Below are 26,789 nucleotides of genomic sequence, written 5' to 3' on the forward strand. Positions count from 1 at the left end.
TATCATTTTGTTTATCCAACCGATTCTTCCCATTGATCCAAACAGTATTTAACAGTATGAGTATGCTCTGTGCTAAATCCAAACAATACTGTCTAAATGAAATCAGAGCTAACTTAATGCCAGCTGTTTTTTGCAAATGCATACATGCAATTGCAAACACAAATAAAATATGAATCATGCAAATACCACCACCTCTTCAAAATTATTCAGAGATTCTCAAACTGTGGGTCGATACCCAAAGTTGGGTCGCAGGAAGATGAAGGTGGGGTTGCACATTTGACAACTGAAAAAAGAAATGTATCATTCACATTTGTTTTAAAAAAGCATAGCCTTTTCTTTTTTTTTTGTTCTGGCAACAGATAGGCTGTGCGGAATGGAAACTAGTCCCCAGGATGTTTTTGTGTTAACCTTTTAGCCTTAATGTCTTACTGCACCATGTGCTGTTTACATTTCTGACTAAAAGTATTCAGTCAATCAAATTAGAAACGGCAGGAATCAGGAACAGATTTTCTAAATAAATATCAGGCAGAAAGCATGTCTATTTCAACTTTGTTTTGTAAATGAATTCCCTACTTCATAATGTCACGCAAAAGTAGTGAAAATATCAGATGTACAAGCTCACAACGCCTCGTGAGCTTGCAGATCGGCTATCTTCGCTATTTTTAAAATGATAAAAAAGGAACGGTTTTGGACTTGCAAGGTTTCCGCCCGACAGCAACGATATTCATATTCAAGCCTATATTATTTATTTCAACGTTGAAGTGTGGGGTCACCAAAGCATTTCCCCCATAAAGCGGAATCCTGGTATTAAAAGAATATTGAGAACCCCTGAATGACTACATAGTAATGTGTTGTTGGCACAGTGCACAGAGAGTTGAAGATGCCTGGGGAAATGCTACAGCTTTCAGCTGTAGTTTGAAAAAAAAGACAAGCGGTTCCCACCGTCAGGGTTCTTCTGCCTGCGGTGGTTGAGTGAGTCATCACAGAAAGAGTTGTTGAGGGTTAACCCGTTAAGACCGGGAGGAAAGCATCTGTCATTTTTTTATTTCTTTGGCTATTCAAAAATAGCAGATATACAAGCTCATACAACACGGCACAGAGTGCTATGAGCTTGTTGATCTGCTATTTTAGAAAAATCGTGAAAATGTGTGCAAATCTTTGAATATACGTTTTTTTAAAGGTAACATTTGTAACTCAAATCTTATTGCTTTTTGAAGAAGAAAAACGTATGTTGCTATATATCTGTGGTGCTCAAACTTTTTCATGTCAAGGACCTCCCAAAATTATATGTATTTGGCCGCGGACCCCCATCTCAAAATATTTTGTTCCAGGGATGCCCAGAAGCAAAGATTTGCAAAACAATTCAGATTTTTTTCAAAACAATTGCAGATGTACAAGCCACGCTATGAGCTTGTATATCTGCTATTTTTGAATAGCCAAGGAAATCTAAAATGACACAGATGCGTTCCTTTAATGGGTTTAACGGATGACACAGGAGAGTTGGCAAACATGAACCTGGGAGGCATTGTCTCAATTTATAACAATTGCTGCATCTGTTGCTCCTTTGATGAAGTCTGGCTATGTGAACTACTGGTTGTTCTCATGAGTGAAGTACTTATTTTTATACACCAGTGGAGTTTCATAATTTCACTGTGTCATATACCTACAGCAGATAAATTGTTTTCATTCTAAATATCAAAGGCACAGACAAAAGGTTTGGGTTTTAGATCTAGATGGAAGATCATATTTATTTAAGAACTACCTGCATACAAAACATATTGCACATCAACCAACCAGAATGATCCTTTTAAAAAAACAGACAAACATACTGTAGTCGACCCAACAAAAACACTTGGGGAGATACAACTCTCAGTAGTCCAAATTGTCACCTGCCTCAGAAAATGACTTGCCAACGCCAGTTTTTTAGTGTCAGAAAGGATAAAACAGCTTCTTTTTTGTTTTAAATACTGTACATTCTTTTTTTTTTCTTTTTTTAAATAAATAAACCAAATAAATCTCCTTCCTTAGTGAAACAGTCGTGACCGTCTCCAGCCAGCCAGCCTGTGGAAGAACCATGAAAATGACATCATCGTGACCTGGGCTCAATTTCCCAGAAGCATCTTGACAGTAGGGTCATCTTTAACCCCATAGTTGACCGGATTCCCAAGGGTGCTGTAATATGCCACCTCCCGTTTTCACTCTACACTCGTTTGTTGAAAATAACCAATCTACAAGCGCACTGGGAGCTTGTAGATCAGCTGTTTTTAGTGCGTGTTCCCCCCAAGAATAGGGACACTAGGTTTCACGTGGTTAACCTTTCAATATAGTCTAGTCTTAGCAGGAGGAGGCAGATTAGAGGGAGATGAAGACAGAAGGAGTGAGGGAGTCCCCTCTGTGTTAAAGCACAAATAATGTCTCGTCTCTCCATTTTTAAGAATGGTTCATGGAGAAATGTGACAGCAGACAACACTTCCGTTCCCATTATCATTGTCCATTTAAATGCAAACAACAAACCCACTGCGTAGCACCAAGATGCTTTGGAGAACCCCAGCTGTGATGGCTACCTCTTTTGTCCAGCACTGAAACAGTAATAGGCCACTTTCCAGACTTAACTACAATTAATTCTTACGGAAAAGAAGTTACAATTCAGTGCAAAGAAAAACAACTCTTATATTGTTTGATTGTTTGTTTGTTTCTTTTCCAGACACACTGTAATAACATTGCCTCTTATGACAGAAGTGGTTGCATATTGAAAAAAAAAAGAAAACAAGTCAACAGAAAGCAGCTAAACGACACACTCCTCAACAGATATGATAAAAGGATAACTGGACTCATCTTTTTCCCATGAATAGAACAGAGACCTGATTTCAGAAAAGAATATGCCACCGAAATAGTTTCATATGCTTTAAACGTTTTACTTCAGCCTGGCATACTTCTGATGTCATAAAGGGAATAGTTCCCACTTGGGGATCAATTCAACAGCTCTGGCAGGCGTGACCAATCAAATAACGCGTAAGTAAATGAAGGGATTTCAGGTGGTACGGGGAGCCAGGCAACGACATGTTGAATCTACTCTCAAGGCACAACAGCTGATCACACGTATGGTAAACATACTTGGACTGGAGGTTCCAGCAAACCTACACTGTGGTACCCTTCATGCAAAAATGTAGAATTTACAAACATTTGATGCACAAAAACATCATATTCTGTGAAAGAAAAGAAAAGCATTGGAAACGTCTCAATGAGTCCACCTGGTAGAAGATTAAGTATTCAACACTAAAACCACGCCGTAATATTCTTCAAGTATGTGAAAAAGAGAGCTACTGCATTAATACCACAGTCTGGGTTTGTGTGGAATCTCTATGTCTTTTTAAAGTCTTTTATATTCAGTCCGGCTCCTCCCTGGCCACTCCCACGGAGAAGGGACTGAAAAGCGCAGTGAGTTGAGATATCTGCACGTCTGTGTTTTTGACTATCTTTGGCAAGCTCAAACAAGAAGAACTATCGTTAAAAACGGTAGCAAAATGAATGAAGTTGGACAGAACCTGTTTGGGGGGGTGGCGGGGGGCAAAGTGGCAGACCTCAGCAAAAACCTACAGGTCTCAAAATATCTGAAAAAAAGAGGAGAGCTTGTGTTATTACACTCTCATATTCCATCTCCGATGCTGTCCAAAAAAATGGCCTCTTTGCATGTGCTTGATTTGTTCCTGGGGAGTACAAATGAAGAACACACAAAGATGTTCAAACATTTGAAAAACCTTTTTCTTTTCTTTCTTTCTTTTGTCGAGGTCTGATCAGGAGAGTCCATTGACAACAGCTTGGGGGTTTGACTCCCCCTCGTAGGAGACTTTGGCAGGCTTCTCGGTGGAAGACCTGGGATCTCTGGCTGCTTTGCCGTTCTCCCCGCCGTTGCTATTGCCGTTGGTAGTTGCCGAGGCAGAGCTGTGTTCTGCAATGGCATCCTCCTGACCCCCCTAAGTAGAGTGACAGATCAACTGGTTACACTTAGTCCAACTTAAAATTTTAGTGCACTTATTTTTGACTTAAATGTTTACATGGCTTTAACACATTGACTGCCAAGGATGTAATATTACATCATCTCAAATCCAACGCTTCACTGCCAAAGACGTAATATTACGTCATCTTAAAAAAAAAAACATGTTATTGTGATTACACTAGAGGGCGCTCTTCGCCCAACCTATGAATGATGCCTTGACTTCGAGAGAAGGATCCACCCGGAAATGACATCATCCCCAAAAAAATCCAAATAAGGTAAAACCGCTGGCAGTGGCAGATGAATTAATTAATTCATTAATACCTGGCAATGAATGTATTAGGATTGCCCAGTGGAAGTCGTCATATATATTAGACAAAACAACAATAAATAAATATCAGTGTATCAGAAAAACACCACTTAGGTTTATTATAGTTTAACATGTCTGTGCATAGCTGTATAGACGTTTCAACAAGCATGTGATCCGCAGTCAGCGAAAAAAGAGCAGCGTAAACGGTGACAAAATGGTCCAACCCTTTTATGGATTAGCTGTAGTGCATCAGCCAAGCGCTAAATAAATAAAATGCAGGTGGCATCCAACCATAAACTAACCATTACCTTGTTCTTCTTGGGGTCCTTGGCAGGCTTCTGTCGGCTCTGAGACTCCGCCCTGGATATGTAGTCAGCCACTGTCACCACTGCCACTGTCAATAGAGAAGCCAATTAGTCAAGATATTTCAGTCTTTCTTTGACTAGTGGGACTCATGCTGAGTCATAGAGGAACTTCTATTCCCCTATGACTATGGAACAATGTTACTAAACAGCAATTCTTAAAAGCATTTTCATCTTAGGTTCTTCAAACCAAAGGAAAATGCCACTTTGTTTTTGTCACATTTCTGGAACCAAGATTTTCTTTTCTACAACAACAAACAGAGGGTTTATTTGTCACTCACTCATACAGGTACAGGCAGTGAAATGTTGGTGTGACTAGTGCCCTCTACATTGCAATGGAGAAATACCCAACTCATGATGACAAGGCACACAATCAATCACCAGTTACTTGGCAAGACACATTGAAGTTTGTGACTGTGCAAAACTCATGGCTGCTACCGACATATAAAATAAATAAAATACACCACAGTAGTGCTAGTAGCAGCTGCAGGCCTTGTTTATCTTAAGTTTATCTGAAATCAGTGGAGAAAGTTATAATCAACTCACACAGAGCAATGCCACACAAAAAGTGCATTTATTATAACAAATATAGTGTATCTTGTGCAGTAGACGCTTTAGCCTATTCGTTAGTGAATAAGTACATTTTCACATGCCTATAAAATAAGCTGCAGATACAACCATTAATACACTGTACAGTAGCAGGCCTGGTATGAAAGAGTGAAAATGTGTATCATAACACTCATTTAGAGGTGCATTATGGAAGAACCACATCACTCCCACAGCTCACAATAATTAGTTAATTAGTCAACCGGCACAAACCAGGACAATCAATGGCTTAACATTGTGACCACTTGAACCGCAACATCCATATTCTGAAAAACGCGGTCCAAAGTAAAGAGACCACTCGGGTCCAGTTTACCAAGTCTAGAGGGTTTTAAGTGGTTAAAACAATGAATGCTTAAACACAAGTGTGTTGTTGTTGTTGGTGGTGGTAACACACAACCAAACAAGCACCAGAACTGGGGGGTCCACACTGGGTTCAGCCAAGCAGTTAGTTAGAGTGACCACACTGCAGCCAGTTGTTGTTGCCACGGTTACCTGGCTGTCTCTCTTCTGGCAGGCGGTCTTTGCGGCGACGGCTACGGTTACGGCGCTGAGGTTTAACCTCACCATCATCTAGGGACCAGGGTGGAGGGGGTGTCAGAAAAAAGGGGGGGAGAAGGGGGCTACCTGCTTTTGTTCCTGTCTCCATAACAGAGAGGAAGCACCACTGTGGATGGCTGAACGCTAGAACTTTTACTTAGGTATTTATTTAGCCATCTTTTTTTTCCTTTTGAGATATTTTGGGGGCATTTACAGGCCTTTATTGACAGCGACAGTGGAGAGAGACGACAGTGGAGAGAGCCTAGGGGGATGACATTTAGCAAATGGTCCATCCGTCCGGGAATCGAATTGGAGACTCGCTGGTCAAAGCATTGTGCCCATGTGGTATGTGCCCCAACAACCCTTCTTAAAGACTGCCGCTGATGATTCATTAACGTATTGTCATAACTGGACAATTCTTTTGTAACTACTTCATACGTTTTTAAAGTATTTTATTTTGTTTGTATACGTGGTGCTGCCCTCTTGGCCAGGCTGCACCGTCAGAAGCCTTTAATCATTATGAATTGTCACCGTTTATATCAACAAGGGCATTAACAAATGACATACAAACAAAAAGGACATAAAAGAGACCTAATGCCCTCACCTATTCCATTCTCGCTCATTGAGGCGTTGTCCGATTCGCTCATGCCGTCTATGAGCGTGGCTTCCTCATCCGTTCTGCGCCGTCGGGATCTTCGGCGGCGGTTAGCAGTCAAGTTGGAGTCGCTAGCGTCTGTATCGGCGGTCTGGTCGGTCTCCGTGTTTGTCTCCAAGGCCCCGTAACCATGGTTACCCTCAGCATCACGAGTACCGGCTAGGGGAAACACACAATATAAATTAAAGTTACCATCGGACATGACATGCGACAGGCAGTGTGTGTGTGTTTCAAACTCTCTGTGTCCTCTTAACACAATTTTACCAGAGCTGTTACCGTATCCTCTTCCTCTTCCTCCTCGGCCCCTGCCGGGCCCCGGCCTCCTGCGACTGTCCCTTTGTGGGCGTGGGCCTCTCTCCCGCTCCCTGTCCCTGTCAATCAACCAATTAATGACTCAATGAGAAGAACGTCACACAAAGACAACATTATTCTGTACTTTATATGAAAAGCAAAACCATGTCCGTCAAACAGGATTGCGGCGATAACGTGGCTAATTGCAGACAAAATGCTTTTAAAACAGTCATACACACACCTGTCCTGGTCCTCGCCAGCCAGGGACCAGTCACTCAGCTCATCTCTGCGCTCCGAGTCCGTCTCTGAGGCATTAGACTGCTCAGAGTTGGTGCCTAGTAGAAACATAGATATTTTTTTTAAACAGGCAGGAGATACATGAAGATATTAGTAGAGGTGAAGAGTTCCAAAGGCTAAGTTCATGAACATGACACAATGGGTGCATCCCAATTATTTTATGCAGAAGGATGGTCTTCCTGCCAAGTCTCTTATTTGATATTTCTTCGATCCTCGCTTGAACCGTTAAGTCTCTCTCTATAAATATAGCAACAGCTAATGTTACAAAAAGGGGTTCCCGGATTGAAAGGTATAACAACGATTAGGGGTTCCTGGTCTAAATGGGTTAAGGAAAAACTTTATTGATATTCGGTTTGTCTCACGTTTTTTTTTGCTAAAAAGCATTATTTTACACTTTGGCTATTAAAAAATAGCAGATCTACAAGCTCATAGCGTGGCACCGAGTGCCACGCTATGAGCTTGTAGATCTGCTATTTTTGAGAAATTGTAAAAATGTGTGCAAATCTTATATAATCTTATATCTATATATATTTTTCAAGCGAACATTTGTAACTCAAATCTTTTCTTCTGGGGGTTCCTGGAACAAAATATTTTGAGATGGGGGTCCTTGGCCAAATACATACAAAAGTTTGAGAACCGCTGACATAGTAACATACATTTTTTCAGAAAACTGTTAGGATTTAGAAGACTTTTTGTAGAATCGGACCCTCAGGCCTTAATGGGTTAAGAGATTAAGAGACATGGCATGCACCAAACAACAGTCAATGAATCTTGTGTAACATGGCCGTGATGTGAGCCTACCATATCCAGAGGTGTAGTTGTTCCCCCTGCGTTGTCCGCGGCCGCGGCCAGAGTAGGAGCGGCTGTTATGCAGAGCGGAAGAAGCCGTGCCACTGCCGTCCTCTCTGTTCTCCCTGTTCTCTCTGTTCTCCCTGTTCTCCCTGTTCTCCCTCATCCTCTCTCCTCTCTCTCTGTCGGTGGGTCGGTGGCCCTGGTTGACCTGCCTCAGCTGTTCGTCGATCTGCAGCCGCTCCATGCGCAGCTCCTCCACCTCCTAGAGGGGTCGAGATGGGAGGCAGAAAAGAACGAGGGATAGGAGAGACAATGGATGATGAGAAACCGAGATATTAGATATTAGAGACAAAGGGAGGGAGGGAGTTAGAGAGGGAAAGAATGAATGAAAGAGACTGATACATAATAAATACATAAACTAAAGAATGACCTCTGTCCAAAAGAGTCATTTCATCATCGCATGCACAGGTATATTCCAGAAGCATTAACCCATTCAATCCGGGAACGCATTTACTGTGTCATTTTAGATTTGTAGCGATAACCATTATTTTATACTTTGGGTTATTCAAAAATAGCAGATCTACAAGCTCATAGCACTGCACTCGGTGCCGTGCAACGAGCTTGTAGATCTGCTATTTGTTTTGCAAATCTTTGAATATGTATGTTTTTTAGAGCGAACATTTTAACTCAAATCTTTTGAGTTAAAATCTCAGTTTTTTCTTTTTTTAAACTTAGGTTGTTATAATATCAGTGGTTCGCAAACCTTTTCATGTCGAAGGGCCCCCCCAAAATGATATGTACTTGTCCACAGACCCCCATCTAAAAATATTTTGTTCCAGGTACCCCCAGAAGCAAAGATTTGAGTTAAAAATGTGTATACATATATTCAAAGATTTAAACACATATTTAAAAAATGGCAGATATACAAGCTCGTAGCGCAGCAGCTTGTATATCTGCTATTTTTTAATAGCCAAAGAAATCTAAAATGACACGTTGCCGGATTGAATGGGTTAATCCATGGTCTCATGCATCATACACACGTCTACAACATATCGGTGCCTTGTGCTGCATCTCAATGTTGCTAGGCAGTGTCCCTGTGTAATCTGCCTCAGCTCCTCGTGCAAATGTTGGCTCTCCTTATGAAGCAGCAGCATCTCCTACATACACATGCACAAAAACAGGAAAAGGATGCAACAAAACACACACACACACACACACACACACACACACACACACACACACCACCACTCAAAACAGCACAAGACATGCAAAACAAGAACACGAGGAACACACATTCATACACACACACACACAAAACACACAGCAAAACACAAACTGTAGGTATGCTCATCAAAACTGGTGACAGATTATGACCCCCCCCCCCCAAAATAATCATATTTGAACTGGGGACCCCCCCAAAATAATCATATTTGAACTGGGGACCCCCCCAAATAATCATATTTGAACTGGGGACCTCCCTCCCCGACAAGCACTTGGAATGTAGGAGTTGAGCCATTACATTTAGTTTGACTCGGTTCCACAGATAAATATTAAATAGCAAAATAGCAAATCTACAAGCGTTGCAAGGCGTTGTGAGCTTGTAGATCGGCTATTTTCAAACTTTTTGCCTCTTTCTTATATTATTTGACAATTTGGCCAATGTTTGACCAGTTTTTATAGCATAGTTTGTTGATTACTTTTGATGCAGTAATGGTCATTTTCTTTTCTTTCTTTTTGAGGTATTAAAACGGTCTTAAAAAGTCCTTAAATTTTCACTTCACTCATCTGGGGACCCCCTCAAAATCATGTGGGGACCCCCCTGGGTGTCCCGACCCACAGGTTGAGAACCACTGATGTAAAGGATAATTCACTGGGAGCTAGTCAGTTATGAGAAAATACTTAGCAGGTGATTTTCTCATAACCGACGTGCTCACAGTGCATTAACCCACTAATACAACAGCTAACCTGTGAAGTCTCCGTAATTCCCCAAAATATGAAATGTTAATTAAAACATTTAGAAAAAATAAAAAAATAGTTAATTCATTCAATGTAGCTGCAGTAACTTAAGATATGTTTGTCCCCCAGGTGTTACCAATTAAGAACCGGAGCACCTTCATGAATTAGAAGTACAGTGTAAGCACTGATTTGTTTTGTTTTTTTAAGCTGGGAACAAAATGTTAAAAAAATCGTCTCATTAGTGATAGAAATAATTAATTTACCCCACATGTGTCTTGGCCAGTTAGAAGGGCATATTTCCCTTGGTGGTTATTTTTCAAAGCCATGCTATATAAAATGAACTTATGAGAATCAGATAACCATTTCAAATTTAGAAATCCACTTTATCAGGATATTAATTATATACACATTAAGTAGCCTTAAACATATGGTAATTACTGATCAATTCGAAGCATTACTTTATTGGGTATTCATTACTACTGTATTAGAACTGCCCAGCCAATTACACCCTAAAAAAAATATCAATGCTGAGGGACATGGAACTCTAGGCGGATTTTGTATTTTGTTTTCTGGTTCAGGTTAAAAACTACAGAAGGGTCAAAACATTGCAGGCTCCATTACACTGACCTTATTGTAGTAAACACAGTGATGCAAGCAACTCAGCTGCACCTAATACAATTACTAATGGGTGCGTGCGTGTGTGATAGATTTAGGTGTGCCAAAGTGCAAGCATGGACAATACTGTTGACTACTGTCTTGGCACACACCCATGGCTCTGGGCACACCTACATCTAAAACACCCATTGTTAATCGTATTAGCTGCAGCTGGATTGCTTACTAGCGGCCTACCATGTTTTTACTCTTCTGCAGTTTTCTACCTGTACAGTTACAGTGATGTTGCTAGGTTTTCATTCAATGTGATGCAACCCGGGACTCCCGGGGAGCATCCCAAATTAAAATGTGTGGTTTTTGACAAATTGCAATGTTTAACTCGGGTTTGACCATATATACGGTAGTTCTAATAAGTATAGACCGCCGAAGTCTGACGTCATTTACACATCCTTTGTTTGTCTACCTGGTTCGCAGTTTTCCACCCCCGTTCTGAATCCCATAGACGTATTTAATATCGCGTCAAATAAGAACTGTGTTCCAAAAATAAACAAATGACCCCGGCGTGTTGACTCTTATGGATATGAAGCATCAACTGACGGTGAGAAAACGCTAATGTTACTTCCGCCGAATTAGTTACATTTTCGCCAGAAACAGACTGTATCAAATATAAGTGACTGACTATCATAAACGATACAGAACCCCCTCCCTGACAATAACGCCGACACGCGGTGTTTATTTTTGGACCGCAATTCTTATATGAGACGATTCTAAGATGACCCAATGTTATTCTCCATAGAGAAATTACTTCCGCAAACCTGGGGATGAACGAGTCACGTCAGGACTTCGGTGCTCTATGGTTACAGTATATTCATGTATGTTGAAAATGTGTCTGAAAAAATTAAGCAAACAAAATAAGTCTGTCAAATGTACTTTACTAGCACCAAAATAAATGATAAAATAGAGACCAAGTGGTAAAAGGGTGCCCTGTGTTGAGGACATGGTGGTTACAGTATGAGCATAAATGCAGATATATATTATAGGCTACACAACAACCTGTCTCTCTCTCACACACAAATCCAGCCTGTGTCTCTGTCTTTCTCTCTCACACACAGACAACTTATTACCCAGGGGGTTTTCCGAAGTAACCCGTTTATTGACGATGTCCCGTCTGTGCACTCGATGCAATCGTTATGCTTAATTTATACCCCGTCATATTGCAGGACGTCATAAAATAACGGAGCACCCCATTAACCTCTCAGCTGAGTGGGCACACACTCACAGACAGACAGACAGACAGACAGACAGACAGACTACAGCATGACAAGGCGGGACTGACAGACAGACTTTTTTTTTGTGTGGAAGATAGTGGTTGTGACTGTACATGCATAGCGAATTACAACTTGTGAATTAGTTCAGACTCAGAACTTGCAGATGAACAGCAGGCGGTAAAACAAAAATGCCGATTCTTCTGTATTGTTATTTTGTCGAGGTAAATATCATGCATCCCCCGGACGAAACGATAGTGAGTTTAAAGCGTGCTTTCGGAATAAAATGTGTCTCTTGACACGGGACGCGTATATAACAACATCACTGCAGGAAAATAAACTACAAAATCTGCTTGTTTTCATGCCCCTCTTATTAAATGTCATTATGAGAAGAACGTCATCCACCATAATTTTTTTCCCCGTCTTTCTGCCTGTATATACAGTATGGGTTTCTTTCCTGTAAACTTTCACATGCCCAACTGAATCTAATCCACTGGTTACAAGGAGGGGTTAAATGAGACTGCCTTATCATCGCACACCTACTACTCACAGACCACTCTTTCAAACTCAGTGCAACACACACACACACACACACACACACACACACACACACACACACACACACACACACACGTGTACTTACGTTGAGGTAGGAGATGTGGTACTCCAGTAAGACCTGGACATTGCCGATGCTCTCCTTGGTGCCCACAAAGGTGAAGGGGACCATTCCCTGTGACACAGACACGACCCACGGGCACAACGTTAGTACAGGACACTCATGAACTACACTAAACTACTAGTTGGCATATTCATTCTTTGTCGTACATTTGTAACCATTAGTACACAGTAAAATCCTTGTGTTAATGTATCCATGTGCGACTCTGAGAGTGTACTAAATTAACCATCAGGATCGTACAGTGTAGTACTTTAGTAGTAATAGTAGTAGCCAGAGCAGTTGACTCTTACGTCCTGTTTTGGCTCCTGTTTTGGCTCCTGTTTTGGCTCCTGTTTTGGATCCTGTTTTGGATCCTGTCGTGGCTCCTGACGTGAGTCCTGTCGGGAGTCCTGTCGTGAGTCCTGTCGCGAGTCCTGTCGGGAGTCCTGTCGGGAGTCCTGTCGTTGCTGCTTGTTGTCATTGTCTCCCTCTATCCTGACTCTGACCACACCGGACTTGTCCACAATCTCCTGGATCACTTTACCATTCTTACCAATCACCTTGCCTGAGACAGAGAGACAGACCGACATTCAGGAAGAAAAGACAGAAAACGTGACAATCGTAGGAAAAACTGAGGCTAACTGACAGATGTTATGAGACTTCAGGAAACTACAGAGCAGGGATAATGAATGGTCAGTGTCAGCAGCCCCTGCACTATCCTATAGCAACAATACACAACAGATGGTAACTGTTAAAAATAAGATTAGGGTTGCCCCGATCAAGGTTTTTTGGGACCGATCCCGATCACCGATCTTTTCCCTCTCACGATCGCCCAATACCGATCTTGTGCGTCTTGTCTTGATCTTGTCTAATATTTCCAAAATGATTAAATGTCAAAACTGTTCCTGTGTGTGTTGGTGGGGGGGGGGCATGTCTAGGCCTGTCACAAAGATGCAAAGCGATATTATACTATACATCTGATTGACTTTTATACCACTTAAAGGTGCAGCTCCGTCATAAAAGATTGTTTTCTCCAGATCGGGAAAATTGCCAATCACCGAGTCATTTGGAGTGAAAATCGTCCGATTTAAATCGGTGGCCGATCGATCGGAGCACTTCTAAACAACATCACTTGCACTACTTGTAAGTGATCCGTAAAAGGCACTGTTGGCATTGGGGATCATTTACGGCCAGACTCAAGTGGAAATGTATATGTCAACGTACCAACCAGGTTCCTAGGCACCTGTACAGAATCCTCTAGAAACTCCAAGAAGCCCCTGGCCTTCTTCACCGCCTCCACTGTCTGAAAAACAACACAACAGATATATTAGCCTTCTAACTCAAGAGAATAAGCACAGCTACATACTCCTTACCTGGCATGCTTCAAACCTGGGCCACCATGCAAAATAAAGAGTTCAGCACTCTTGGAAGAAAAGTATTTGAGTATTGAGAATGATGAATTGGTATCCACTCAGAACCAAGCAAGTTGTGTGGAAACTGGAAATCAAGCCTACTGCATCAAATCTGTACAAAACCAACATATACAGTACATCAGGATTCCCACACAATTCTACCAATGAATTTCCAAAACGTTCCCAAAACCTTTCCAGAATATTTAACCCAATGGACCCTTCGCTAAACCCCACCCCAAAAGCGATTGTCCAATGCCAGCTTAGCAACCGTTGTTAGCCTGGCATAGGTCTGGCAAACTTTCGTCACCTGCCATAGCTGTCAATGTTATTTCGCCCGCACACACACAATCATTTGCAAAATAATAGCAAGAATAGGAATACCACGATAACGCAATGGTGACTATGAACCGCGTACCCAAACCCGTTTGAGGCTGCTTTTCCCAAGCTGAAATCTGCACTTAAACTACAAGGCTGAATGGCTGTGTTGTTGAACACAGCTTCTTCAGGAAAGTTACACGATACGACTCACTCGCCCAGGTGGTGTCAATAATAGGCTACTAATCACTGTAATCGTAACAAAATTCAGAATCACAGCGCTGCCTGTTTTGGATTCCACACGTTAAAGTATATTAATTCATTTGTTCGTCTATTTATTAACTGCTCCTGGCAGTCTTACCCTGCGGTACATGTAAACTCCTGTTACAGTCATGGATCAACTTTAACCTGGTGTTTGCACTTTCTCCATTTACGGTCCGTACATCTATATAAACGTTCAGATTTCAAATATAAAGTGCTTACCCCATGGCCAGTGGCCACGGATGTTGAAATTATGCACGGGACTCTCAAAAGTACCCGTATATTCTGTATTGTTCAATAAAAAGCATTTTAATCCGATCAGTGGCCATTTTCTCATAATGTATCAGAGTGCAATACACCTACAAACCGATAGGGTCACTAAGTTGAAAGCGCATGGAGAAAATGGCCACCGATCAGATTAAAATGCTTTTTATTGAACAATACGGATGATACGGGTACTTCTGAGAGCCCGTATATAAATGTAACATCCGTGGTCATGGGATAAGCACTTTATACTTGAAATATGAACATTTATGTAGATGTACGGGCCATAAATGGAGAAAGTGCAAACACCAGGTTGAAGTTCATCCATGACGCTCGTGACAGTTGACCGTCGTGTATCCATGGCTATATACTCCCTCTAACATTTCCCATGTTTTTAGTTTATTGAAATAATGTCATGCACATTTGTCCAGTGCATAGCCTACGGCAGGCCTTGTTGACTAGATTTAGAAGAGATTTTGAAGCTCTTGCTCCTGAAATGATCGATTATTTTTAAGTTTGCCAGGCGCTGCCAGGCCTGGGTGTGACTAACTTCGCACCACCAGTCACAGAGTGCAGTGGGTGGGGCTTAGCGAAGGGTCCATTTCCAGGCCTATATAACAATCATTCAGCGCAATAATGAGTCTCTTACTCCTATGTGCAATGCCCAAAGACAGGAAATGTAGCAAAAATAAAGCATAGAATGGTACAATTCCATTCCAAATTTCGTGCCAAATTTACTAACTACGCATCATGCTGCAGCACGTTGTGAGCTTGTAGATCTGTTCTTTTTGTCACGTCCGGTATACATTAGGCTGCAATGACGCAGCCCGTTCGGCGAACTTATGTTACATATTTCGTGTAATGTTATACATCTTTTGGAAAATGTTTTTATTAACAAAATCAATAGCCAAAAACAATGCATAGCCAAATGTTTTCCCAGGACCTTTGATAAATTCCAAAAGTCAATATTTTGACTAATTTCAAAATATTTCCAGGAAAACCGTGGGGACCCAAGTCAATATTTTGACTGATTTCAAAATATTTCCAGGAAACCCGTGGGGACCCTGGTACATACACACACTCTCTCTCTCCTACTCTGCCTCGCAAAGCGATATCGATATGTTCATTCTCTCCCCTTCCTCTCTCTCACACACCTCTCCATAGATCCTGAAGGTGCCAGTCTCTTCATCCAGCTCTATTGCAGTGACGCCTGGAACTTTCCGTGCCTGCTGAATGTTGCTGCCATGGCTACCAATGGCCAGCCCCATCAGGTCCGTTCGCACTGTAAACTCCTCCTGGAAGGATGACGCCAGCTGCTTGGAGCTCTATTAGACAGATGGATAAACAGATAGATCTATACACTGTAAAATATACACACATTATTCATATTATTTAACCCATTTAGACCGGGAAAGTATCTGTGTCATTTTAGATTTCTTGAAAAATAATATTCAAAAATAGCAGATATACAAGCTCATAGCGCGGCTGAGCTTGTAGATCTGCTATTTTTTTTTTATCGTGAAAATGTGTGCAAATCTTTGTATATTTTTTATAAAGCAAATATTTGTAAAATATTTTGTGCCAGGGACCCAGAAGCAAATATTTGAGTTAAAAAATGTGTTTCAAAAAAATATATGTATTCAAAGATTTGCACAAAATGTGCAAAGCAGATCTACAAGTGCCGCACTACGAGCTTGTATATCTGCTATTTTTTTTTTAACTAAAATTTTTATCCCGCGATTTTGTAACCCTTATTTTTTCACCCGGTGCCAATTTCTAAGTGATCCTGGGCGCTACACTCCCCTCACCAGCCTAGGGAGGTCAGGGCCGAGCTCATGCCTCCTTCAATGCATGAGAGCCAACTGACCTTCTTGTCACCTGACAGGGGGGAGTTTCCCTGGTTGGACGTAGCGTGTGGAAGGAACACGTTATTCCAACCAGTTCCCTTCTCCTCCATCAGGCGCCCCGGCTGTCATGGGGGAGGCGGTATAGCGACCAGGATTACTACATGTTTTTGTGAGGGTATTAACTACCCTGAGAGACACGGGAGAACATGCAAACTCCACACAGAGTAGGCAAAGTATAAAATGGTTATAGCAAAAAATATAAAATGACACAGTATGCGTTCTCGGTCTTAATGGGTTAAGATACTGTATTATTCTCTATAAGTTTATTCTCCAGCTTATTCCCATAAGAAAGAAGCAATTCTGTTGATGATGAAAAATGATAGGACCAGCTCGTGCAAGTCATAAGTGGAGCGGTAAAGCATCCCACTATAAATGCACAAAATCTCTGTGAGTGTGTATCTGTCCTCTGCCTATCGAAAGAACCGCCCGTCCGATCCACTTCAAAATCCGGCATGTGTATCACCGAAGAGCCAGGGGAGTACAGTGCCCGGTGTGAAGTCGGTCGGATCGGCGATTCTCCTAAAAATAACTATAAATACGCTAATCCCCTTATATGGTCGGATCAGCGGTTCTATAAAAAAAAATCACAACATTATTAACTTGTTACTGTGGTTAGTACTGACCTCCAGATGTTTCGTGGCTTCCTGGTTGCGTGACATCAGCAGCAGCTTGGTCCTAATGCTGCGCAAGTGCATGTCACTCAGCAAGGTGACACGCTTGACTGTGGCCTCATTGGTGGACTAAGCACAGAAACACACACACACACCAAGCAGGAGTAAGAATCACCAACACATACTTCACTGTCGCATTGATGATAAGAACCTAAAGAGCACCGAGTCATCTGCTGCAGCAACACAGCTCTCACAGGAACAGTCTACAACAGGGGGTCTTCCTAGCCTGACACTCAGCCTGAATTTTCATTTCGTTTCACTCCATTATTCAGTCTGAAAGCCCCTCTCATTGCAGCCGATTTCTGAGATGGGGGCGTGGCCAAAGTGGGACTCTTTGGCAATTGGTTCATACTGGATTATCCCGATCCCGATTCGTCGTACAGATTTTCAACCGAGAAACACCCGCCTTCGACAGCGTCACCAGACCCTGAATGCGAGGCAAACGATTCAGGGGGTGGAGCCAGGCTAGGGTCTTCCACTAAGGTACTACATATTGTATAACATTGTGTTAAGGATTAAACTTTTTCATAGATTTCACAGATAGCTGGATTCGTGTTAATGACTATTTTCAGACAGTTCACCTTTTAAATCCTCAATATTTAGTCAACTTGACGGTTGGTTCTGTACTTGGTCTGCTCTTTTTTCCCCTCTACACCGACTCTCCGAAAATAGCCGATCTACAAGCTCGCAACGCCTTGCAGCGCGAGGCGTTGTAGATCTGCTTTTTTTCGGCTAATGTTGCCCATCACACAAAAGATTTAGCGGACCACCTGTAGTATCTCTGAGGACCCTACAGGTGGTCCGCTAAATCTAGTCTACAAAACTGTTATCCTAAATCCTGCCGTCACAGAATTACAGGCACAGAACAGAAGCAGGGCAGAAGGACAACAACAAAAAACAGTCACCATGATGATTAGTTGGCTGGTCTCGGGACAGTAGGAGATGTGAATGGCTCCCACAGCTTTCTTAAAGTCCTTATGTGGGTCATTCTGGCACCTGAAATCAAAAGGACAAAATATATAAATATGAATGAACATCAGCCTTTCAGGCTGCAATTTTTAACTTGGGTTTCTCTAGCAAAGGCAATCTGCAAATATCAATCTCTTTCCAGGATGAGGTACAGCATGTATATAGCAGAGTTTGGATTGGTTCATTCAGCCTACCAAAATCCTGTATGAGGCACCATATAAGGCTTGTATACTTATTGTTGTGCTTTGGTTGTTGTATGCATGCATAGATATTTTTATATATGTTTTTATCATCACATTTAATAAAAAATAAAAATGGAAAAAATCCATCTAGGCAGAATGAGATTTTCTTGCCTAGCAGCAATGATGACGACGCAGCGCACAGAAGAATGCCGACTTCTGGTCAGACGAAGGAGGAGCCAGGCCCGGAGTCAACCCACAGTGCCTTGAGCCTCCTAGTGTCGCCAACACATGCTGCTAACATCTCAACTGCCACCCTAAACCCTAACCCCTAATTAGCAACTCCCCTCAAGAGACAGTGGGGGTAGTCGCATGCCACTTGGACACAGGCCAGGGGTCTGATCAGCCTCGATCGGGTCGCCTGGTGGAGGGTGTCTTGTTGCAAGACCCCAAACACCCAGTGACTCGAGGAAACAACACTGATGATGTTTCCAAGTTTGTGCATCAGTAGATGTTTTTGTTTACTGTAATATGTAAGCATCGAAAATATATTTTTATTTCGGTTGTTGTGTGCAAGCGTCATTGTCATAATGTCAGTAAAGTAGCCAAAACAGGACTGGTCTTTCAACCTCCCAAAATCTTTTAAGTCTCCTGACTTCTGTGCTCAATTCAAAACATGACCTACAAGGCAGCCAGGGGCCATGGCACCCCCTACTTGCGGGGTATGATCCAGACCTACAACACTTTCTGCACACTACGATCAGCAAATCAACAAACACAGGTCTATCTCTCCTGTCCCAAAGCTCCAGGCAGCCTGGACTTTTCTCCCTCCTGGCTCCCAAGCTGTTGAATGACCTCCCTCCCATCAGACGTCCTTTCAACTGCAGAGTCACTTGACTCCCCATCGTCTGCCAAAATCTGAGAACTCATCGCCTTGCATTTACTTATTATCTTTGTGTCTGCACTTCCCATTTGTTTACCATTTTAGATAGATGCCAGTCACGTTATTTAGATGCCAAGTATGTTGTTTACTTGTTGCTCAGGTTACTTTATAGCACACTTATTTTGTATCTAACCTACTCTGCATATGTGCATCTGCTAAATGCCATTAGCAAATTAGTTAGGTAGATAGTATAAATAGTCATGGTAGGAATTAACATTGCATGTCTGTAGCTGCTTTACTGTACTTACGCTTCTCGAAGATCCTGCGGAACAGGGACAGTGCACTTGAAGAAGGAGTTCTTGGTCATCGCCTTGTTGTTGTTGACCGGACGCAGACGCTCAAAGGTCACTATCTCGTTGTAGGTGGCGTCGCAGGCTGCATACTCAATCACATAGAACTGGACAGATAGAGAGAGGGTCAACACATAAAAAAGACACGACACGTCATGACAGACTTACAAGCACAATGTTCTTTTGATGTCCACATTTTAGTCAGCTACTGGATTTCACTTGTTACGAAGTTGTGGGAAGTGTACGTGAGTGAGGGTGCTTCAGGTTATTCAGGCTAACGCAAGTCTAGACTGAATCCCGAGTCTGGGAACCCTTTTTAGGTCTCACATATTACACAGAAAATGAAGGGGCGAAGCCCTCAGACCTTAAGGAAAGTTCCTATGCTATTTGCATATCACCACTTTGAATCGAATGACTCCCGATGTGCATGCCACCTTAGGGAACCAAACAAGCCACCTACTTGGTTTTCTCTAGTAGGGGCGTGGCTAACTGATTGGTAGGCGAGAGCCACTGTGGATTCAAATATGAGAACCAGTCAAAACACGCTCTGTGATTACGTGAGGCTAACCCAGACGTAGTGGATACATCTTGTTGTACCAGTCACATTAGCCAGCCTAGGTTCAGATTACCAACAAACAGTGAATGCTATTCCCTCTGACAAATCATCCAAACCACACCCCCATCACTATGATTTTTACATCACTTGACAACAAGGCAGGCACACAGACAGCAACTTGTGTGTCCACAAGCACGCCGTCTGAGATGGCAAGTTGTAGTGGACGGAATAAGTTATCACCCGTTCTCAAATTGCACATAGTACTTGACAATGACGTGCGCATTAGGCTAGCTAACTTTACCGGGCTTGCTAGCTACATAATGTATGTATGTAGATTGGCTATAAGAGGGCACAGGTAGTTTAACGAATGAAACTGCATTTGCATGATTTGTCAGAGAGAGCAAATAGCACACACGCTATTCTCAGTCCCTGTTCAGCTTGTTGCCAGTGTTTATTTTGGACTCAGCACAGCGAGAGATTTTAGTCTATGAAATCCAAACTGTCTTTCTAGGTCCACATTTTATCTCTGACCAATTCCATAATTAAACTTTATAAGGAAATGGAACTCACGTCTCCCTTCATCATGCGCACTTTGGCCATCCACCAGCCACAAGGCTCCTGGTCATTGGCTCTGGAGAAGATCTAACAGGAGAGAGGCAAAAACAGAAAGGGGAAGAGAGACAGAGAAACATTAGAGAAAAATAATGAAATAAAGATGGAGAACGCAATAAGCAGTGAAATGGGGGGAAAAGAGAGCTCAACAAAGAGCAGGTAGTTATAAAATAATGAAGTCAATCATCTATCTGTATGGAACGTCTTGAATGTTTGCACTGTGTGACTCATGCTCACCTCCACCTCCTCCCCTTCTCCAATGTCCTTCTTCCCGTCAGCAGGAGGTGGCATCCTGACATCACTGAAGGGCACCTGGCGTTCTGGCTGCCAGCTGGAAACAATGATAATGGAAATTAACATTAACAGACATATACAAATGTATATATTTTGATCACAAATACCATGTAATAGAAATTGTGACATCCATTGAGTTGAAGCCCGATACCCCCATACCCAATACCCCCACCCATATACCCCCCTACCCCCAAATAAACCCCAAACGTTAAGGTATAATCATTACTTTTAAGTTAAATTACCAATCACTAGCTTCCGGTCTTAATATTTGCTAACATACAACATACCACTTTAATATGCCATCACAACCATATTATAGTTTTCTTAACACATTAACCGCCAAGAACGTAGTCCTACGGTCCGTTAAATCCAACTGTTAAGCGCCGAGACCGTAGCCCTACGGTCCACGGTCTTTTCGCGCTATTCACTTCCGGGTTCACTTTCGGAATTTTTTTGATCCACTTCCGTTTCCGGTTTGATGACCGGAAATATAATTATTTGGGATCCGGTTTTGACGATCACGCCCGCTCCCATTCTACAGACGAAACTGAAACTCAATTCTCTTCCTGTAGTTTTTTCTCCTCGCATTTCACTGTTTAACGTAATCCGCTCTAACTACAACATGGATGCCCCGTTTGACACGCGATCTTCACTGGGAGATACAGGGAGATCTCGCGGATGTAAACAGACCGTGTAGAGCTCAATCTTAAGGATTTTAACAAGATCTATGGCGACATGAAAAAAACAAAAAAACAACAAAAACACCTTGGCACTGGTGAGTACATTATGAGATTAACCTCTGGCGGTCGATGTGTTAAGGGTATTTGGACACACGTTTAAAAAAATAAAAAGTATTTAAATGCAACTGGCTGGACAAACTCACTTGTTCTCAAAGGCAATGGTGAGAGAGTCATCGTGAACATCTTTGACAAAGCCCTGCAGGTCAGACAAAGACAGAATGAAATATGAGTTCATTTGAAATACAACTTGCTCACATTTGTTGTTAGTTCCATTGTCAGCATTCAAATGTGGAAGATGATTTATTTTTTCCAATTTCCATCTTTGGAAACAAAAACTTACTGGAGCACATTGGACTGTGTTAGTTACAATATGATTCAATAACAAAATAAAAGATAATCATTTGATGACACAAAAATTGAAAATAATGCTAAAAGTTTTTTTTGCTAAGCTTACTATATGTAATGGAAGTATAGCAACTGACATTTCAAGACACATCATGGACAATGAATATAAGTGCAGAGGAAAATGACGAAGACATATATGCCAAGATAAAAGAAAAGCCTACCGGTACTTAATTCATAGCCTTTGAATAATCAGACAATCAGATAATAAAACATGAAAAACCCACTGGCTTAGAGCCTTGCTCTGCCAGAGCCTCAATATTTCAATGTTGTAGCTACCGAACAGCAGACTGACAGCCTAATGAAGAAAATATCACTTTTCAAGCTGTCTAGAAAAGGATTTGTCTGTATGCATGCCTGTCCCCTCAAAAGTACAAGATTTACGGGGCGCCGATGGCCTAGTGGTTAAGGCGCATACCACATACAGGCTCCAACATGGCCTGACAGCAAGTCGCGGGTTCGATTCTAGAGCCTGATGACCTTTGCTGCGTGTCACTCTTCACTGTACTATCCAATAGAGGTAGAAAAGCCCAAAAAAAAGATTTACAACTCATGCAACTATGTGCATGATGTCACGAACTAAATCTCCTGCAGCCATAAACAAAATGCAGCATGAACAGTCTGCACAACCAGGCCCATTTCCCCAAAAATGCCTGGTGAAATGAAAGTGAAACTTATGAAGAGTGTGAAAGTTGGATTGTAGACAGATCATGTCTAAAATATATAAATATAAATGAATCACTTAGTTACACCATACATTGTTTTTGTGAAGCCTTTGTTTTGTTCCTATAGGTCAGTGGTTCTCAACCAGTGGTCCGGGGACCACCAGTGGTCCTCGAGAGAGTACCAGGGGGTCCCCAGCGAAATGAGTTGACATAGCGTCACAATCATTTTAACCACTTAGCTTTGGCTATTCAAAAATAGCAGATCAACAAGCTCATAGCGCTATGAGCTTGTAGATCTGCTATTTTTGAAGAATCTTGAAAACGTGTGCATATCTTTCAAAATATATATTTTTTAAAGCCAACATTTTTAACTCAAATCTTTGCTTCTGGGGGTCCCTGGAACAAAACATTTTCAGGTGGGGGTCCGCGGCCAAATGTATATCAATTTAGGGGTCCATGGCTGCTATAGGTGAAGAATAAAGATTCCCCATTTTCATTTGGCCAAAGGAAACATTATAGGCTAGTCATCATCGCACAAGTGCCCACAAGCAGGCAGTTCGTCAAGGCAGGAATGTTTCTGTAAAATGTGGCTTTGCCACTGAACACCACATTGTGATTTATGCGGTGTGTGTTCACAAACTGCACATGTATGAGGCAACGGCGTGTTCTTTCACAGGTTTAGAATTGAATTATTAGGCTATGCCTTGGTTTTTATCTATATTCTTTATTTCTTTTAAGTCAAAGACTCTGTTCATACTGGAATACTGAAATCAAAACATTGGCTGTTGGTCAAATGTATTTATTCATTTAATCAAAGGGAAAGATTGAGAGGTTTATGATGTGCTTCCAAAATGTCCTGTTTACCAAATATATAATCACTGCGCACTCTAGGCCAGGCTTGTACGGTTAGCAATGAAACCAACTGCTTTGTCCGGTTTAATAATTACTGCCGTTGGTGGACAATTCTAACCTTAGTTTCACTGAAGCTTAGCCAATACGGGGCCCTATACCTATATAAAGTCATATTTTATTCTTGCATCTAATGAATTGCTAATTGACCATGTTCTCCTTATTACATTCTCCCAAATGTTGCAACTTTTACTGTAACAGATATAAGGGTAGAACATTTCCACACCTACAGATCAACAGGTGAGTCAGAAGATCATGGGCTGACAATCGTAAAACAACGGACCCCCGCACACCGTCTTCTTGACTTGCAATTAAAATAATGACTTTATCGGAAACAAAGATAAACAGATAAACCGATAAAAGGTCTGTGTACCAGAACCTTAAAATACCAGAGGTAGGGCCAAGTGACACTGGCTCAAGCCACAAGAAGGGATACGTAAGTCCAAGCGAGACGACCCAAATCATAATTATACAGTCTAGCCACAGGAATCAAATCAAGATCACAACAGAAGCCGGGTCAAGTCAGTGAAGTTTACCAAACAACTAATGTCAATAAGAACTAATGGATAAAGTAAGGAAAGTTGACAGGAATGTGCTTGAGCACAATATATTCTTTGAATTGGAAAGGTTTGTACTGAAGGATGATTTGTTAAGACTGGAACACGCATCAATGAAAACACATTCCTACTAGGAAAACAGGATAAACCCAATCAAATCAACAGGATACACAATTACACCACACAGTAGAAACACTCAGTAATTCAGCTTGGACAACTGGCCAGGAGGGCCAAACGGGATCACACGGGGAAAGTCATACATTCAGGGTTGAGTGGGTGGGAAGAGAATGACTTTGTGAAGAGACAGATTGTAAGAGATGGGTCCCCCAGGGGGTACCAGGGGGTCCCCAGCCAAATGTATAGTGTCCCAGTCATTTTAACTACTTTAACTATATTTTATACTTTAGCTTTTAAAAAATAGCAGATCTACAAGCTACGAGCTTGTAGATCTGCTATTTTTCTCAAAAATAAAGCGAACATTTTGGCTTCTGGAGGTCCTTGGCACAAAACCTTTTCAGATGAGGGTCCGCGGCCACGCACATAATCAATTTGGGGTCCTTGACACGAAAAAGTTTGAGAACCGCTGAGTTACAGAGGACAGGAGGGGGTGTGATGAGAAGAGAGAAGGGAAGGGGGGAGGAAAGATGAGGAATGGGGCCAGAGGAAAAGGAGGGGAAGGGGCTGTTGAAGCAGGCATGTCTAGAAATAGCTTTAGACAGAGTACAGAGTATCAGTGACCCTGTCCTGACATGACAACTGGTCCAGATTGACAAGGGGCAGCTGACACACAAACACACTCACTCACACACACACACCCACAACCCACATAGCTGAGTTATGAATCACAATCAAATAATAGTGTTACAAAAGCGTCCAGGAAACCATGTTCAGTAAACGTTACAAACTCAATGCCCCAACTTGATGTTTACCTTCCAAAAATAAACAAAACCTAAAATAAACCTATAGAAGCGCCGTGGCCAGTGACTAATATGTTTTTTTAACTCATTTGGAACATTATATTGAGTGACCATGTCAGCTGTAGAGATACCAGGCTCTTTCGGGTGTATAATGTTACGTAGAAAGAAACTGAGGCAATTGCTAACGTTAACTTTTTGTCCACTAGCTAATAGCATTCGCCTTCGACTTTTGCATGAGTCTATTTAAGACCAAATGCTATCAAACAGCAAACATCGGGCAGATAGACGGTTCAGTTCGATATGATGTGATATATCAGGTCATCATCATCATCATCTTTGAAAGAACGTCGCTAACAGGTGAGAGTTGAGGACCTGCGACCCAGGACGAACACACCAAGGATGGTACAGGTACGTCACACACAGCTTACACAACCCTGAAGTGTGTGTAGGGTTGCCAAGTCCGCTTATTATTTGTTGTTTATTTGGGATTGTTTCTAAAGTGTAGTTGTTTATTTGGGCTTGTTTCTAAAGTGTAGTTGTTTATTTGGGCTCGTTTCTAAAGTGAAGTTGATTATTTTGAGCTTGCTTCCTCCTAATGTTGTTTAAATCAGTGGTTCTCAGACATTTTCATGTCAAAGACCCCCAGATTAATATTTATTTGTCCCCCATCTGAAAACATTTTATGCCAGGGACCCCCCTACCAGATTCATGTTGTTAAAATGTTTCAAAAATATTCCACATTTTTCACATCTTCAGGATTTCTCTGAAAATAGCAGATCTACAAGCTCAAAGGGGCTTGTTTGGGCTTGTTTTCCTGGTTGCTTATTTATCTCGCAAAATCTGGCAACAGTGCACACAAGTTACACAACCCTTTTGACCAGGGCTGCTTGATTACAAAAACGCTACTATTTTAACTAATATATTAAGCTTTTACGTGACACGAGCTGCTGTTTTGAGTCTCGAGGCCCCCCCCGGAAAACCCCCAACCCCTGCTAGACGACGCGTGGTTATGACGTCACTGGCGAATCCTTGGCATCGCAGCCTCACATGCTAACTAGCTTAGCCCCGGCTAACTTTGGCTAGCTTTAGCAAGTTGAAGCTAACGATTCAACCCCGCTTGTTTACAGTCTCACCCACGCACAACAGCAGGGACGTATAACTAAGGTATAACATAAGCACAACGTATAACTTGGTGTTTGTTATGGTGTGATTTAAGGCGGTATATCTACCTTGTAATAAGCTCCGTTTACTCCACGGACCTCCACCGCCAGTTCCTCCATCTTGGACACGCAAAGGATTGTGGGCAGCGGGGAGACTAGGGGGCGGGGCGGGGGAGACAGGTGCTGCTGGAGTTTAATTTTGGAATCCACCCAAAGAAGCAGTGTGTGTGGGGAGCTACTGCATGGGAACCTGTACTATGACAGGATCTACAGTCTGGAGAGATTACCCAAGAAGTCACATAACATATAACTCCCATCATGGGTGTCATTTTGTCATTTTATAAGTTTGAAGTTCAGCACCTGCCTTTAAATGGAAAATGGATGTACCCCTCTTTTGATCCTCACATAGCTATTAATATCAGTGGAAAGACATA

The 26,789-nt window shown here is 41.9% G+C and overlaps 1 protein-coding gene across 7 annotated transcripts; it reads right to left on the reverse strand.

Moving 5' to 3' along the window:
- Window positions 1–1,715: 1,715 nt before the first annotated feature.
- Window positions 1,716–26,492, reverse strand: fxr1 (FMR1 autosomal homolog 1). Of its 7 annotated transcripts, none has more exons than XM_080431217.1 (18): window positions 26,425–26,492; window positions 21,889–21,941; window positions 20,949–21,042; window positions 20,670–20,741; window positions 19,502–19,650; window positions 18,068–18,158; window positions 17,115–17,231; window positions 15,739–15,909; window positions 13,557–13,635; window positions 12,644–12,897; window positions 12,321–12,407; window positions 7,854–8,106; window positions 6,997–7,090; window positions 6,741–6,835; window positions 6,414–6,623; window positions 5,765–5,842; window positions 4,613–4,698; window positions 1,716–3,974 (listed from the first exon to the last, which is right to left on the reverse strand). In XM_080431217.1, the coding sequence occupies exons 1-18, from the start codon at window positions 26,473–26,475 to the stop codon at window positions 3,795–3,797; spliced, it is 2,214 nt and encodes a 737-aa protein (XP_080287343.1). In that variant the 5' UTR covers window positions 26,476–26,492; the 3' UTR covers window positions 1,716–3,794. The 7 variants fall into 7 exon arrangements, with proteins under 7 accessions (XP_080287343.1, XP_080287344.1, XP_080287342.1 ...); XM_080431218.1 differs by having other exon boundaries at window positions 4,613–4,683; window positions 6,729–6,835; XM_080431216.1 differs by having other exon boundaries at window positions 4,613–4,689; window positions 6,729–6,835.
- Between the last annotated feature and the right edge of the window lie 297 nt (window positions 26,493–26,789).

Source organism: Gymnoscopelus braueri (assembly GCF_963280865.1).
Source record: "Gymnoscopelus braueri genome assembly, chromosome: 6".
NCBI lineage: Eukaryota > Metazoa > Chordata > Actinopteri > Myctophiformes > Myctophidae > Gymnoscopelus > Gymnoscopelus braueri.